At 36.4% G+C, this 16,976-nt stretch overlaps 1 protein-coding gene across 2 annotated transcripts in view; it reads left to right on the top strand.

Moving 5' to 3' along the window:
* The window catches only part of lmbrd1 (LMBR1 domain containing 1), a 66,109-nt gene that overhangs the window by 10,659 nt on the left and 38,474 nt on the right, over positions 1-16,976 (top strand). For both annotated transcript variants that reach the window (XM_007546172.2, XM_016668468.1), the window contains exons 4-7: positions 1,882-1,979; positions 4,491-4,558; positions 5,909-5,997; positions 13,123-13,196. In XM_007546172.2, the coding sequence (XP_007546234.1) occupies positions 1,882-1,979; positions 4,491-4,558; positions 5,909-5,997; positions 13,123-13,196 (329 nt within the window). The remainder of the gene's footprint in view (positions 1-1,881; positions 1,980-4,490; positions 4,559-5,908; positions 5,998-13,122; positions 13,197-16,976) is intronic.

The raw sequence follows: 16,976 nt of genomic DNA, 5'->3' as shown, positions 1-16,976 counted from the left end.
AGCATAGTTTGCATTTATTGGCTCTTGGCATCATCCGCGACTCGGTTTGTCTGGCTGAAAATGAGTGCTAATGGATACACTGGTGAAGCAATGAGCATGTGCATATTGAAAGCAATGCCCTGTCACGATCACAGCTGGCAAAAGGCAAACCTTCTATAACGGCAACATTCATTTTCCTGCAGCAGAGAGAGAACCTTTTTTCTGAAAATGGTTCATTTTGGAGAGAGAGGTGTTTCTACATGCCTGGAGCGCACTTTTTTTTTGTCATTAGTGTGGCTGCTTTGTTGAAGTATGCTACTGATCAAAAATATTAAGCAGTCGTTAAAATGATTTTACTTGTTTGTCTCTTTTTCTCCGTGGTTTTATTTTTCATGTGTTGGGCTCATATTCAGGACTGAAACTAATTACACTATTAAGTTGAAAGCATGTATATCCTTTGTAAATGTCTTACAAAATAAACAGTTTGAATCGTTTTGATCTTATTTGAGACTTGTGGCCAAATGGTAAAGCTGAGATCGCGTTAATATCTGTAAAACCCGTCCTTATAAAAGCTGTTAAAGTTTCAAGGAAAGAGAAAGCGGTGCTGTAAGTTGTTTGCATTCATTTGCATTTGTTTTTATTGCTTCTCGTGCTAATGATTCACATTATCACCTCGGGGTGTTGAGCAAACCATGCCAAGTGGCTGATTACGTCTTTGTGACATGCTTTTCAGAGAGTTATTTTTGGATTGTCTGGACTGTCTTCCTTGACATCAGTTTGCTGCAAGACAAAAACGCCCCCATCTTAAAATGGCATTCTTCTATGAATGTTTTCTCTTGGTTTATTGCATCCACTTAATATAATAGGTCACCAATTTCAGTGGAGGGAAGCTGTTTTTTTTGTTTTTTTTCCTCTGCTGCAGAGAACTTTTTCTTTTGCTATAGTAATGGTCACCTCTGACGTGGAGATGGATACTATCTGCTTTGTCAAATAGGATTAAACAGTATTAATCCCTGCACTGGCAGGCTAGGTCCTTCACCACACGCTTTTTAGGACTAGACAGTCTTCTGGTCTAAACCACATTGGATTTTTTTGTTTGTTTTTTTCAAATTGTTAACAGATGCAGACATACTCATCTTACCAACAGCATATAATCTGAATAACAGAGAAGGGGATTTGTATTAGACTGGCAATTTATTTCAGTATGAATCTCAATTTGTTTCTCATTATATTGAGTAAATGGGTGAAGCCAGGTTTTCTCTCACAAACCTTTTGTTTGTAGGGTGTTTCCAATTCATAGTTTGCAATGGTAAGTCAGCTCCTAACTAATATATAATATTTCCAGCAACCTAGGCAGTCATATTTCAGACTGCACTTAGCATCTGGTTTTTGTCAAGGCTATCAAATAAATAAGACCTTTATAAGACTCTGCGATCAGTGTGACATGAAGAAACCTGTTAGTCTGGGATGTCTTGGTCCTGAATTGGATATTTAGGTATATTTCTTAAAGAATTCAATAAAATCATTCGGTTTTGCACCAAATGATTTTGGTGCACATCTTCTACTCAGCTTCACAGTGCGTCAGAACACACAAAACACAAAGTGAGTGAATGAATAAAAAAACATCAGCGTACTTTATAAAACTATTTCCAAGGGGAATACTTCCTGCTTTAAGTTGTAGTATATTAAAGTTATCTGACTGTCGGATAGCTTTGCAATTTGCCAAATGTTTTTCAATAGATCTAAACACTGCAGCTGGTATGTTAAATGGGTATGTGGCTGTAATAAAGATCTTAATGACATAATTTACCACTTGAAAAGGAAACTGGCATTTAGTTTTAGTAAATTTTATTTGAAAAATATATTGTGACTAATTTTTACCCTTTCTTTGTGTCCCTGTAGCTCTCTACTCCATAATACTATTCTGTGTCTTCCTCTGGATCCCCTTTGTTTACTTCTACTATGAAGAAAAGGATGACAACAATGTAAACAAATGTTCGGTAAGAATATGCCTTTGTTTCCCTGCATGCAGCACTGCAGTTCACTTATAGGTCGTTTTCAGGAATACATTTTTTTTTTTGTCATTCTACCAGATCTGATCAAAAATTGTTAACATCCCCAAATTTCTGGCAACATTCAGACATGATCTTGGATCCTCAGTCCACTGGTTTGGAATTTTAATTTCATAACGTTTAACCCATTTGTCTCTTAAAAGGTTCACCCTATGTTTACAGGGCAACACATTTTGTATTTTTTTCTACCTCAGTACTCAAAGTTGCTTATCAACGAAGTGACAGGCATTCTTGCAATTTTGCAAAGTTTGTATAGAATGCTACATTCTACATACATATGTGTGGAAATAAAAAGGCAGACTGACAACTGTCCGTACCTACCAATACTCATGTTGACTGAATCCAACTTTTCTTTACGAACTACTATTTCGATACATGAAATAACAGCATTTAAAATTTTTCTTCTTTTTTGGTCTGGTTTCTAATTAATAATCTACTATATAAGCCAAGTCAATTCCATACCAAGTATTTCAGAGAGTAGACTGTAAGTCAGACTCCATATTTTAGTTTAAACTGTGTCTATCATCTTATATTCATCATTAGCATAACTTGCATAGCTAGGTCAGACAAAGGTCAGAATTTCCAAATTCAGCATGTTTTCAAACGGACAAATGGTGAGAACTCAACAGGATGAAACACAGCAACGTTGCCATACTAATTTCAATCTTCCTGTTATCTCTTTTAAAGAGGCTTTCTGTCAGCCTGAATAAACCAGAGATGAGTCGAATCAAGTCATAGAAAATATAGTTTTTGTTCATAATTAGTTTCATACATCATACATTTTTTAAAGTGAGATGTCAATCCCAGTTCTGAGTTCCAACATCCGAGGTAAATAGAACGCAGCAAAAGCCCGACTAGTGGGAGCAGTAATTTACCACACTTATCTCAACAAGAGGTAATGATGTCCACTGCTTTATGATTTAGGATGGTTACTTATTTTGTTTATTTTTAATGAGAGCATCTATATCGATCATTTACCTCATAGTCTGCCTATAAAACCCTCTCTTACAGAGGAGAGGTTGGAGTTTCAGTAGGTGGGTGCTTCACCAAATCTTTCACACAGTGGATAAAAGGATAAGTTTGTTTTCTGTGAATAGTAGTAACTCACCTTTGGCCATGATTTCTAGTTTTTAATCCCGTTCAGATAAAACTAAATATGTTGAGTAGGTTTTTTTTTTTTTTTTTTTTTTTTTGGTTTTTCCTTTGGTTATTGTTACATGTGTGATTTTGAATTGAAAGTCCCCTCGCTTGCAAAAAAAAAAGAAAAAAAAAGCAGTTGGCAGTTAAAAAAAAAATTACTTTCAATTGCATTGACTTCTAGTCCTCGTTAGAATTTTTTTAAAGCCTCCTTACTAAGTTATTATAAACATTACTGGAATTTCTGCTTGTTTTGGTAACTCAAAAATCAATGTGCATCCCTAATGCATAGATGCAAATAAATATTCCAAGCTTAAGAAGAATTGCTTAATGTGACATTATTAGGTTTTGCACAGTATAAGACTAAATGACTGCTTACTTGTATGGCTTTTTGTTTAAAGTTTAAGAAATAGTACATTAATAGCCACAGGCAATTCTGATTTGCAGCTATCAGGATTATCTGTGCCTAATACTGACTTTGTTCACTTCACTAAATACAGTTTAAGTTTGAGATTTTTTGTTTGCATAATTTTCAAGTATCTCTTTGTAAATAAATTCCAGGAAATGAACTATGTCATGCAGTTTTTTTTTAAACACTTGAGAGCAAAACGGAAATAAGAATTTGCAACATGATTACAAGAAGAAACAACACAGGGCTGTCAAAAGACCAAGAAGACTGAACTGTGAAAAAGACCCGAGAACATTGAGACATTTAGTAAACGTTTCATGACAGCAGTCTACATTGCTTTCGATGCCTCAGTTGAAAACAATTTGCCCATCATGTGGAGCAAAATTTAAGGCAGATGGATCAAAACCAGGTAATAGTTTGACTAAAATTCACTGTGATGAAAACATGTTGTTCAGCCTTGTGCCACTTTATTCAGTCGTCTGTTTTAGGTCCTTTTATTTTAATTTTGCAGATGACATTTGTTTTAAACGCCTCTCTCTGGAAGTTTTTTTCGAGTGAGTGATGGTACAAATCAGTAATTAGTGAGCATGATCCATCAGCCACCGCAATGTACTGCTCTCCTTGCCATGTGTCAGTTTTAAGCTGAGCGAGGCACTTTCTCGCAAAGATAAGAAGGTCTTTTGTGTCGGAACTTTAAAAAGCACCTTGAATGGCGCGGGATGTGAAATGCTATCTCCGCAAAGTCACACTGGATCTACGCCCACTTTGTCTTGCACACACTTGCTGTAGTCCTTATCTCAATGCAGTCTGAGCTTCTTATCATATTCACAGTGAATAATAATATTTCACTTCATGACCACGATTGACCAATTTAATTATTTCTTACATTACAGCAAGTGAAAAATGCTCTGAAGTACACGGTTGGATTTGTCCTCGTCTGCGTGGCGCTCCTTTTAATTGGGTGAGTTTTAGACTCGAATTGCTTCTTCTGCTTCACTACACAACAGGTAAAAGGGGTGTGAATGCATTATTGTATTGATAATGAGAAGAAAACCCTTTCAAACAACTAAAGCAATATTTGTCTGCCCACAATAAAACATCAAGAGGGGCGGAAAAAACCACCTCTGTTTACAAAAAGGCATATTTCGTAGATAGGAGTCTAAACTCAGTTATGCAAATCCTCATACCCAAATCACCTTCAGAGGGAGTATCAGACCTTCCCCCTGTGTTGATCTATATTGAATTAAGAAATGCAGTATGTACTGGCGCACATATTCAGTCATGTTCTATTTATCTTCAAATTTTACACAGGTTGCTTTCAGTAACACCAGGGAAACTTAATGGATTTCTTTGGGAGCTGTGACAGCAACATAGCTAGAGTCCAACCTGTGCGATTGAATGTGCTCTCTGAACCATAAAATGGGACTTTGAAGGAAAGCTTATTTGCTTTGAGAAAATAAAGAGCACATGGCTATACTGTCTCACACTTAGAAGTTTAGAAGATGCAATGTAGAGCGAAGTCGTATAAATGCTCTTCTACTAAATAAACTGCAACTGTTGCCGCTTTATCCTGTCGGTGGTTGGTTTATTTGCTCTGAATTCTGATTGCGATGCTGAAATACCAAGAGGTCAGTGTCCAGTCAGTCGGTATTTAGTTGAAGTTACAAGGTCGGACAGCTGGACACAAGTTTCGTTTTAATACAAGTCTAGAGATCTTGGTGTTTTAAAAATGTAAATCTACTTTATAGGAGTTTGAAAAAAAAATGGTCAGGAATGGTCAGATGTTTTTTGTTTTTTTTTTGCTCAAACATTCTACACCAGGTAAAATAAGTGTGGAACACATCATACTTTTTTTTTTAGTGGAGCATGAAATTTACACCATTGTAAAAAAAAAAAAAAAGAAAAATCCTAAAACAAAAGTCCATAATTTATTTGTAAGAAATTGAAATGTCATAGATAATAAGTATTAAACACAGAAATAAAATAAACCATTGTCCTGTTTAACGGACCTAAACAGGTCCGTTAAACCTGTACTACAAGTACTACAAGTACAATGTAGTACTTGTGCCCATTGGAAGTACTACAATGGGCACAAAAAACTGAAAAACACATTGAAATTACTTATCAGTTATCTACACGCTCCAAAATCCACAGCATATTTTCTGGGTGAAAGCTTTGTTTTCTTGTGGCTCCCTTAATGGGTTTCAGCTGTCAGTGCGTAGGATTCCTTTGAATTTTCAAATTATGAAAAGTGTATTAATATTCAAAGAGGAGCAGTCTTTTTTTTTATTTATTATTTTTATTTTTTCAGAGCATTTGTTCCACTCGAGGCCCCACCTGGACAAAATTCCACTCAGTGGGAGAAAGTGCAGTACCTTTTTGAAGAGCTTGGCAGTCGCCGTAAGTACAGCCGCTATGAAACACACTTCCTGTAATTTTCAGCAAAACCTGAATTTTAAATATCTTCTGTTTGTTATAATTACCCTTGAAGCCCATTTATAGTTCAAATAAATTTTTCAACTTGACACCTTTTATTTCTTTATGCATTCATCATTTACTGTCTCATATTTTTCCTCAACTGCTACACAGCCTTATTGGTTCTTGTTATTTTTAGGATTTATAGAAATAGTTTGACTTTTGTGGCTTTTTCCAGTTTCTCTGTATGAACTGTAATTAATTTAATTTTAGTTTACGTCCTGTGAGCGCTTTATTGAGTATTTATATAAGGAGCAGAGGTGTGAGTCGGTGTTCTGTCTGTGACATTTTAGTAGTGTGGATGGCTGGCATTCACAACCGTGTGTTTCCTAGAAAATCATTACCTTAATGATGACACTTCTGAAAGTCTGCCAATATTTAAAAAAAAAAGTTTCATGAAAAAGACTGAAGGCTCAAATGGGTAAAGCAACACAGCTTTACAGAACCAGAGTACAATTACATTCTTATCATCTTCAGAGCCCACAGCCTTCCTGTTATCTGCTTTAACACACAGTCTCTCTTAGTCTGAACGAGCCAGACGTATCTCAATAAATCATAAAAAAATACAGTCTTCTATCCTTGATTGAGGGTGAGAGTTGAAATTGAACAATCAGAGCAACTTTACTTCAACGCCTTCGACTTGGTTGGTTCTGCTTTACTATTATGCCTTGTTTAGAAGTATCAGTTTAAAGAAACAGGACATGTGACCCGGTAGAAAATGCAGTTTCTTTGTAATGAGCGTTCCTTACCTTTTGTAGATTCTCAGAAATCATTATGAAATATCTCAGTGATACTGAAATTGGTGAACTTTCTTCTTTCTTCAGTAGCTACTTCCACATCAAAGAGAGTGAATGTTGTTTGCTCTGTCTATGAGTAACAAAAAGTGGATTTCTATAAATTGTCAGATTTTCATCATCATGATTTCACAGTGCATTTTAAGTAAGACTAAAAAAACATAATTTAATCATTAAGTTCTTTATTGATTACTACGGGATGTTTCTTGTTCAGTCATAACTGCTTGTCATCTTACCACATTTAAGTCATTTATTTTCTTTTTATTTGCACCTGTTAAGAGCTGCAACTAACCCTTATTAAATCTCCATATAAAATGTTATAACAGGAGTTTCCCCACAAATAATGGTTTTTTGGGCAGATTTAATCACAATTACTTCTAATATGAACATCTTCAGTTTTGATGTTTGTCCAGTATCATTGTTTACTGTCAAATTTGTTTTCCTTTAGCTAAAAGTCATATTTTAACTGAAATGACTCCTCTCTTGTGTTCACAAGTCAGAGTGAAAAAGACCATCTGGTGTAGGTTCTAGGCTCTTGACCTCTGGTCAATGCGACCATTTAATTCAGCGATCAACGGCTTTATAAACATTGTGCCAACAACAAAAACAATTCTTAAAAAGGGTACAGTAATTCAATAAATACTAAATTAAATATGTTATGCATTGTCATATACAATACAATATATTCTGGAACAAATGCATACATATAAAATGCATATGCATTTTCCCCAGTTTGTTTTTTTTTCAAATTTTCCAGCATAAATTACATCATAAAATCTTTAGGAAATAGCTTTTCCCCATCACACTAATACACACATCTTCACTTTTTCCTTAGAATTAGGCCTTTTACTGTTTCAGTGCTAGTGCAGGAACTTTAGCCAGTATGGATTACTAACAGTTGCGTGGCATGTTGCCATATGGGGACCAAAGAGAAAGTTGAACCATCTGCCTCTGTGCTTAATTGGGACCTCCTAAGCGATGTCCCTAACCTTCCTCCATTGGTGCAACGGGGGAAATTGCTGGGCTGCAGAGGAAATTTGAGCATCATCCTTTTTTCTAATTCCCAGATTCTTCTTTTTTGTCCAGATGGGAAGTTAATTGTGTGAAGAAAAAACACTTTGGCCACATAACTCTCCTGACTTTTCTGCAACAACAGTTCATTAAAGCTGCTGCATCTTTTAATAGTTATAACATTACACTTGTTAAACCAGTGTTCCTTGAATGTTTTACAGATCAGTACTGCAGCTCTTGATTTCTTATTCAGGACCAGGACAGTATAGTTTTCTAATTTTCTAATTTTTGGCTTTGCCTTGGGGAAGTACCTGAGGCTGGCTTGTAACATTTAACTTTTTCTTTTAATTAGCGTAGAGAAGAACAGCTTCGCTTGACTGCACATACAGACACACAAAATTATGTTGCCATATTTCTATGGGAAAATCTATCTATGAAACTAATTTAACCCATTTTTGCATTTTTTTTTGACTGACAAAATTGCAGAACTATGATAAACTGTTGGATTTTAAACATTATTGTCCATTGAATATCACTTTTCTGTATTCTACTGGGAGAACTTAACCTGGTCAGATAATAATCAGATCGAATCAGACATCTTTTGGAGGCAAGCCCAGTGCAGAGACCCTGCCCCAGAATCTTCAGAACCCATGAAACATATTGTTAATGTCCCAGCACCAGACGCCCTCTGCTACAAAGCTCTGTATGCTGAATTTGGTCACCTTTGGACGGACGGTCGGACTAATCATCACCACTGACGTCTACACAGTTGTTTAACTGCAGACTATTGGCTTTCACTGTCTCAAATCAGTTACCAAAATGACATGACATTGTTTAGATAATTCAATGCAAGACGGTGGGTCAGTTCTTGTGTTTGTTTTAGTTTTTAGTTTTTTTTTATGAATAACATATTGATGTTATGAATCTGTCATTAAGTTCCAGTTCCAGTTTTCATATGTTATAAACCATCCAAACTCATTCATTATATTTTAAGAAGTAGTCCACATCCGCATTGCTGTGCAGCTTACCACTGCAAAAGTTTCTCTGTCCTTTTCCAGCTTTTTGCGGCTTTACTTGCGCTGCGGTTTATCATAGTCTGCGTGCCAACATATGGCTGCCTTTGTAGCTGCTTTTGATGATTCTGTCATTTCGCCGAAATTCCACTGATGTAGAGCGCCAGAGCTAAAGGAGCTTCCTGAAAGAACACCTTCGTGCATGAGGCTCATACATGAACGCAAGCCTCAAGGGCTATATGTGGAGAGAGATAAGAGCTTTCTCATTCCACTGGTTTTTGAATTGACACTATACAGATGTGGAAGCATAACCAATAATGGACAATATTTCCTGCGTATAATCCCTGGAAAATCTGCTTGAGAAACGAAGAAGACTGGCAGCAAACATCCATCCTTCGCTTTGTGTCGAGCCTATGTGCAGAATGTTCTCTCTACAGAACATGAGGCTATTGTCTTTTTCACTAAGCACACCACCAGACAAAGGAAGTAAGACTGCAATGAAACACCCGGGAATCAGAAACAGGTATTCAAATGTTAATGTTCAGCCTGGCTGTCAGACTTCAAAGTTTTCTTATTGCATAGAATGAGGACAACATATATATTATATCACACTTTTTTGCCCTTGTGCTGATGCATGTGAACTGTCTCTAGAAGAATGTGATTAATGATGTAAACAGCACACATTATACATGCCCTGAATACTGACTTAATTTTGCAATTGAAATGCTGCTGTCAAGGAGATAGACAAGGAGAGACCCACCTATGACCATGGTGACAGGTGGTCTGGGCTTTATGAAGTTGCTGTTGAGTGGATGAGGGATATTTATAAATGGACAAATGTGTGGCTTTTTACTTAGAATACTATGACAGGTGGGATCTTGACAGGGGAGTGAGGCAATCACTCTCCTCATCAATCCCTGTCTTCTAACTTTATCTCTGGCAGCTGGCCTGACACCTACTGTTATGCTTTCCTGATAGGTGGTCCTCTTTCTCTCTCGTGGGTTACACACATTAACTCAACCTACATAAGCTGAAAAACCAAGCTGTTTGAACACCTATTGTGTAAAGCATTATATCTAAGGGGAATGTGATTACTAATATCATCTGTCCTTGTCTAAAAGGACGGAATATATAAGTTACAAGAGTGTTTACCTCAAATCCCCTGGTAGTTTTTAGGGCTTTCATTTCATATTTCTGACCCAAATTATTTGCTATGGTGTACTGCAGCAATTCAAAAGTCCCGTTTGTAAATTTAACATCTTGAAAGAGGGATTCTAGATATAAAACAATGTCATTTTAACCTAATTAAAATATTCCAAATTTTATACTTATACAAGATTCTATTTCAGTTCAGTTCAGATTACTTCAGTTGTATGCCTTTCAATTCAAATTAATTCTCATTTGCAACATTGCAACATCATTACTGTAATGAAATTCTCTAATTATTATTGCGCAGTAAAGTTAATTTTGTAAGAAAAAATAATAGTCAATTGGAATTCCATAATCAACAATTAAATAGGAAAGAAAACAGTTAAAGAAAGCATTATAAATAATATTGTGGGAAACAGTATACTTCAAAGTCTTAGTACTTTTTTACTCTGAATACATTAAGCCTGAAGAGGCTGCAGGAAAACTCAGATGTTCAGTTTTTCAGGCAGTTTAATATCCTGATGGCTCGTGGATAGAAAGTGTTCTTAAATTTGCTGGTGCATGTCGGTATGCTTCTGCGCCTACTGCCTGACTGGAGAAGAGAAGCATGAACAGCGTGTAGCTGGGATGGCAGAGGTCAGAGATGATCTTGTCCGCCTTTCTTCTACAGTCCAGACTGTGAAGTTGCTGGAAGGCTGGCAGTTCAGTCCTGGTAATGCGTTGTGCCAATCTAATCACCTTTTGTAAAGCCTTTGCTGTCCGGAGCATTACAACTGCCGTACCTGGCTGTGACATGCCCTGCCTGAAAAATCTCATCTGGCAGACCACCTTTCATCTGCCTGTCAGGAGGCCCAAGACTCTGTCTCCAAAAGAAGTAACGTTTAGCAAATCCCGTAGCTCATTGATGAGTAAGGCTGTAACAATACAACCAGACTACGCCATGAGGTGATTCACACAATCTATGTTTGGCTAGTCCAGTTATTTTGCTTGTGGTTTGTCTAATTCCATAGTGGCCCTCATGTCATGTGTTGTGCTTTTACGAATAGAATAAAAGTTTTTGAATCACATACTGTACTTTAAAGATACCCAGATCAGGGTAGAAATGACCAGTTTGGGTTTAATGAGGGAGTGTGGTGGGCTGCTTTTTGGTTCTTTGTGACATGAGTAAAAATGTCAGAAACTCTTTAAAATGATAGAGAAAGCAGCACAACTCGGCACTATCGCCGACACAGATTCTAACTCCTGTGTTAGAATCTGTGTTAAACCTCGGCTAAAGGTAAGCCGAGGTTTTCCCAATCATTTGCATCATGTCTGTCACCGTTTTTGTTTTTCTACCGGGAAGCCAAAGTACTGCTAGATAAAAAAAATGTAAAAGCGGCAGGTGCTTCATTAATGGTTTTACAACAGTTCTCTGGCTCAGTCCAGCTAAAACTTCTTATTAGTTTACTCTGTCAATCAAAAGGGTAACTCAAGAACAACTTCCTTTGTTTTTTCACAATGTGACTCTCAAACACAGATACAGAAAGCCTGAAAGTATAACACACTCACCTTCTTGTCTGGTGCATACAGTGGTTCTTCACCAGAAGATGACCGCTGCTAGCCATAAAAATCTAGCACTTCCTGAGACTTTGGTGAGCAATACTGTGAGATCTTGTACCGCACTATGTTGTTGGACTCCAGATTTCACCCTGGGTGAAATATTACTATTAAGAGCAGAGCTGTGACTATCAAATCATCTGTGGACCAGTTTAACCAAAAAAAGCAGTTTGTGCAGAAAGTATGATCTAGGCTTTCATAAATCTTACATAAATCAAAGTATTAAGCCTTTGTAATACTTATGTTTCTTAATTGTTTTGGTGATCGCACTAGCTTATTAAATATGTTCATCTTTTCAGTAGCTATAGCAAAGCTCAAGTGAACTACATTTATATAGGATTTTTCAAGTCCTGCTCACATTGTATGCACACACATTCATGCAATGTCTTCCACATTGATGCTCCCCACACAACATGGTTCAGGAGTTGAGCTAAAATCAAAATTGTATGCTTACATGTACAATGCCTTGTGAGAGTATTCACCCCCACTGCCATGTTTTGTGTTTTGCTGCCTCACAACACGGAAGTAAAATTATTTTTTTGTAGGATTTGCATAATTTCATTTACAGAACATAACTTTCAACATTTTGTATTATTTTTATTGTGAAGCAAACAACAAACAGGACAAAATAACAAACCACTTCTGTGTGCATAGCTGTTCACCCCGTCTAAATTTGGTATTTTGTAGAACCTTCTGTCGAAATCATAGCTGAAGTTTGCTTTGGATAAATCCTTATGAGCTCGCCACATCTTACCACTGGGATTTTTGCCCATTCCTCAAAGCAGAACTGCCCCAGTTCCTTCCACTTAAATGGTTTCCGCTGGTGACCAACAGGTTTTAAGTCTGACCACAGATTCTCAATAGGGTTGACATTTTGCCATTGACATTCCAGTGCATATCCGGGTGATGTTTCCCGTTAAACCGCTCTCGTGCTGCTTTAGCAGTATGCTTTGACGGACCATCGACCCAGCCCCAAATCACTGAGAGACTGAAACAAGTTTTGCTCAAAAATATCCCTGTATTTATTACCATCCATCTTCCCTGCGATCTAATCAGTTTTCCAGTCCATTCTGATGAAAAACATTGCCACAGAATAATGGTGCCACCACCATGATTTACTTTGGAGATGGTACTCTTGGGGCGATAAAATGTCTTAATTTTGCACCAGACATAGTGGTTTCATTGGTGGCCAAAGATTTCAATTAAAAAAAAATATTATTCTACTGAAACATAATACTAAGTTTAATTACTAGCATCTTTTAAGGTTAAAAAACACAGTTAAGCATATTAGTCAGACATAGTAAAACATCTTTATTTTCTATTTAAACATGCAACTGGCTGTTGATTAACATTCACGCCGGTAAAGAAAGACCTTTTTAAAGTACAACGAAAATGTACAACAAAAAGCAGCTTTTGATGTGAGATATATTAAGATTTTCCCCTCAATGCTTAGAGAGAATCTACAATGGTTTCCTTTTCTCTTACAGATGGTCTTTCTGCTCTATCCTTCTCGATCAGCTCTTTGACCTTGATTGGTATGTTGGCAGTGATCACTTACACGGTGAGTTGAGATCTATTAGAGTATTTTTTATTTGATTTTTTTTTTCGTAATTCTTAATCAGAATGGAAAGAAAGAGTTCAAAATCTTTACAATCTTGTGACTTTGATTTTTCTTAAATAGACTTTACAAAATAAATGAAAATGTCTTTGTGAGACATTATTTTACTAGTTATATCTGTGTTTATCGTATGTTATTCATGCTCTTTGTCTTTGTGATATAGTTGTGATTGAGAGGCTTTAATGGCAAGACTTCGTCATTTTAAAGCTCTGACATTCAATCATTCAAAATACTCAGACTGCTGTCACTTCACCTGAACACCTGAGACTCTTCGTGATGTATTGGAGCTTATCAACCACTTATTTGCTGTCTATTTATATACATAGATCTCCCTCAGTGCACATTAATAAATGCCTTGATCCCCATGGCATTTTTCTTTTTCTTTTTTTTTTGAGATCAGAAATCATTGACTATTTAATGGTGTCCATTTTTCATAGCATTATCTTTATAACTGGAATGTGAATATTCCCCAAAGCTGATGTTTCTGATGTTAGAGCCACATAATGTGTAATGGTTTCTGCTGCAGAGAGACGCATGCAGAAAAAAAAAAAAACCCTCTGCTATCGGATCTGAGACTGAGAATAAAAGTGACAGCCAACTCCAATCTATCCAGTTTCTGTTGAGCTCAAAGAGTCCTGTTTGACAAATTGTACAACCATACAACTGATTGTGGAACTGTTGATGAATAAAACACTAAGTAGCCAAGTAAATTGTAAAACCAATCTCCCATTAGGACATACAATTAGTCTCAGCTGGGATTTTCTTCACTGTTTTCAGATGCCTTTCACAGTTCTCTATAGAGTAGATAATTACCTAGTTCAATCGGACAGTGGTACGGGGCTCAGATTTGCGCTGACCGGTGTTGCTATGGACCTGGTGAATGCTCTGTGGAAATCAAGATTCCCACAGTGTCTTTGTTTTTGATCATCTTGTTTTTTGAAGTCAGTCAGAAAAAATAAGCCCTTCAGGCTGCTGCTGCAAGTAGCCTTCTCTTTTCTTTTTTTTTTTTTTGGTTGTCACTGGCTGCAGACGCCACTGTGTATCATTTTATTGTCTGCATTTGGTCTTTATTCTGAAAGAAAAAAAAATATATACATTAGTGACATTCAACCCAAATTTGCGATGATCTGTAAAGCTTAATATTATTTAAAACATATTTACACTGCACCCAGCAATCTTAATTGTGTATTACAACCTCATCTGCTTGTTTTTAGCAGGGATCTAGCTTTGTCCCCATGTAATGTAAAGAGTGTAAAACATGACAACGTTGTGCTGTGTACATAACGCTGTCAAAAATCCAAAGTGAAGTAGAGTTATGATGTGTTTGCTTCTTTGAAAATCTACGTTTATGTTAATTGACGTATCTCAGACCAGCTTGTAATAACAGGTCTAATTGGGCAGTTTCACCAAAGCAAAGCAAGAAAGAGATGTAAAACTCCAAATGCATTTATTTTTTATCTTAAATATTTGGTGACCAAGCTTTGATCTATCATGATTATATGTTGTTGCATATAACATATATGAAACATATATGAAAATGAAGGTCCTTTGACCTTCATTTTCCCCAATTAAAGTCTACAAAGTTAGTAGTTAAAAATATATGTTATAGATGCATGTTATCCTTGAGTCCCCATTGATGTACCTTCATTCTGTCTTTTTTTTGTCCTTTCTATGTAAACCAACAGTTACACTGCATATTCAAACACACACAAACTTATGTCTTCCCAAAAAAAATTTCCATCAACTTCACTGTTTTAATCCTTCATTTATATTATCTTATTACTTTTTTGAAATAATTCTGGCAGAATAGCAAGTCTCAAGCGATGAGGTAGAAAGATAAAACGGGCTGCCTTACTATGCCTAATTTTTGTCTTGTAACTTAGTGTTTGACTAACAAAATAGCAACAAACAACAATGATCTAACTGAGACATTTTTACATATACAGTCTTCTGATATGATCAACAGAATGAAGCAGGAAAGTGAATAACTTCTTTAAATACAGAATTAATCTCTACTGAGGGTTTCAAGTTGAAATGGTAATTATCATTTGTCCTGTGAGAGAGTTTCTACATCTTGTTGCAAACCTAATTTGATCAAATTTCTTGTATACTGGAAATAAGGTACTATAAGTACTAATTCATAGTAGTCCTTTTTAAAAACCCCAATCATCATTTTAGGTAAAACTCCCTTTTGGTAAAAATATAGATAAATGCTTATTTTAGAATTGTCTATGTTATGGAGACCTTGTATCTCTCTCTCCCTCTCTTTTCTCTCACTCGCTCTCTTCACAAAATCTTTTGCCAACACAGAGCAAAAATAAAATTTTGGGTTTGACAGCCTCGTCAACCTGTAATTGAGCCCCTGCTTGACCATAGATGACCTACAACAAATATGAAACGGCATCAGAATTTTATTTTATTTTTTTAGCATGAATGCTTATGAGACCACGGTCCTTTTGTGATGCTCATTTTCTTTAGCATATGAACTTTTCAGAATGTTATCTACCTGAATGTTTTTTTTTTTTTCTTTAACAGGTAAAGGTCATTTGTGTTGAACTTAGAGCCATCTAATGATCAAGTCGCAGATAGCAACTGAATAAATAACCAGTTCCTTTCCAACACTGTAGGAGGATTTAATTAAGATTCGAATAACAATAAAATAAATCTGCATAAAATCTGAAACCTAAGTAGTTGTTTCCGTAAGAAAGGGACCTTGAGCATCCCTGAATGTAAATTCTAAGCTCACAAAAACACAACAGTTTTATTTAACTCACTCTGCTCCACTTCCTCTTCCTTTTGGCTTCACCATCACAAGTATATAAAGCAACAAAGGGGAGGCTTGTGTCGGAAAGCTGTATCCAACTAAATCTCCCTCTTCCCTCTCAGCAGGCAGAGGGATCACTCTCTCTCCGAGTCTCCCTCTTAGCCAACACTCGCATGGAGTCACACACATGCACATTCCTCTCTTCTCTAATAAGGCATTTCTGGCTATTATGGACTGTGGTTGGTGTTAAAATCAATTTAATCAGCGTGCGTCATTATACTTGAACTGGAAATGTGAACTCAGAACGGCAGAAGTCATTTTAGATTTCTACGGTTTAGTTGGACGTTTGAAAGGGGAGGGAAATGTTTCTCGTGGGATCTGGGACAGGTTTTCCTTTTATGAGTGTATTTGATATTCGGGACATGCTCTGGCCTTAAGAGCTTCATGATTCATTGCAGGAGGCGACATTCGCCCATAGCATAGATCCACTGCAGAGACTAATAATAGTGTAGCCTGACTTTGTATCCCATGTGGCTTTCTTAATGCTGCCTTAACACTCAAACTGATAAGTTATTTTACAAAAAAGAATGAAGTAAAATGTTTCAGGGCTTGAAAGGTTGCAGCGTGTTTTGAAATGATCTTCACACAGAATGACAGTTTTATTTTGGCCCAATATAACAGCACTCCTGAAAGTTTGTAAAAGCAATGGAACACAGTAAAAGCATCTGACTGGTGCCTTTAGTTTCATTTCTAATGGATGGCTTTGTTTTCTTTTTTTATTAAACATTCCCTTCATATTTTTTTTTATATAAAAGTGGCTAAATATCTCAGAATTTGAATTCCCATTTTATTTTTGGTTACATAACCCATTGTTGCTGTTTTTTTTTCTTTTTTTTTACATTGCTGCTCCTGTCTGTCTCCTTCTGTCTAGCTGCTATTGTTATCATCATTGCTTCCAG

Source organism: Poecilia formosa, unplaced genomic scaffold (genome assembly GCF_000485575.1).
Source record: "Poecilia formosa unplaced genomic scaffold, Poecilia_formosa-5.1.2 Scaffold15, whole genome shotgun sequence".
Classification (NCBI taxonomy): Eukaryota; Metazoa; Chordata; class Actinopteri; order Cyprinodontiformes; family Poeciliidae; genus Poecilia; species Poecilia formosa.
This window is presented reverse-complemented; position numbering and strand designations above follow the sequence as displayed.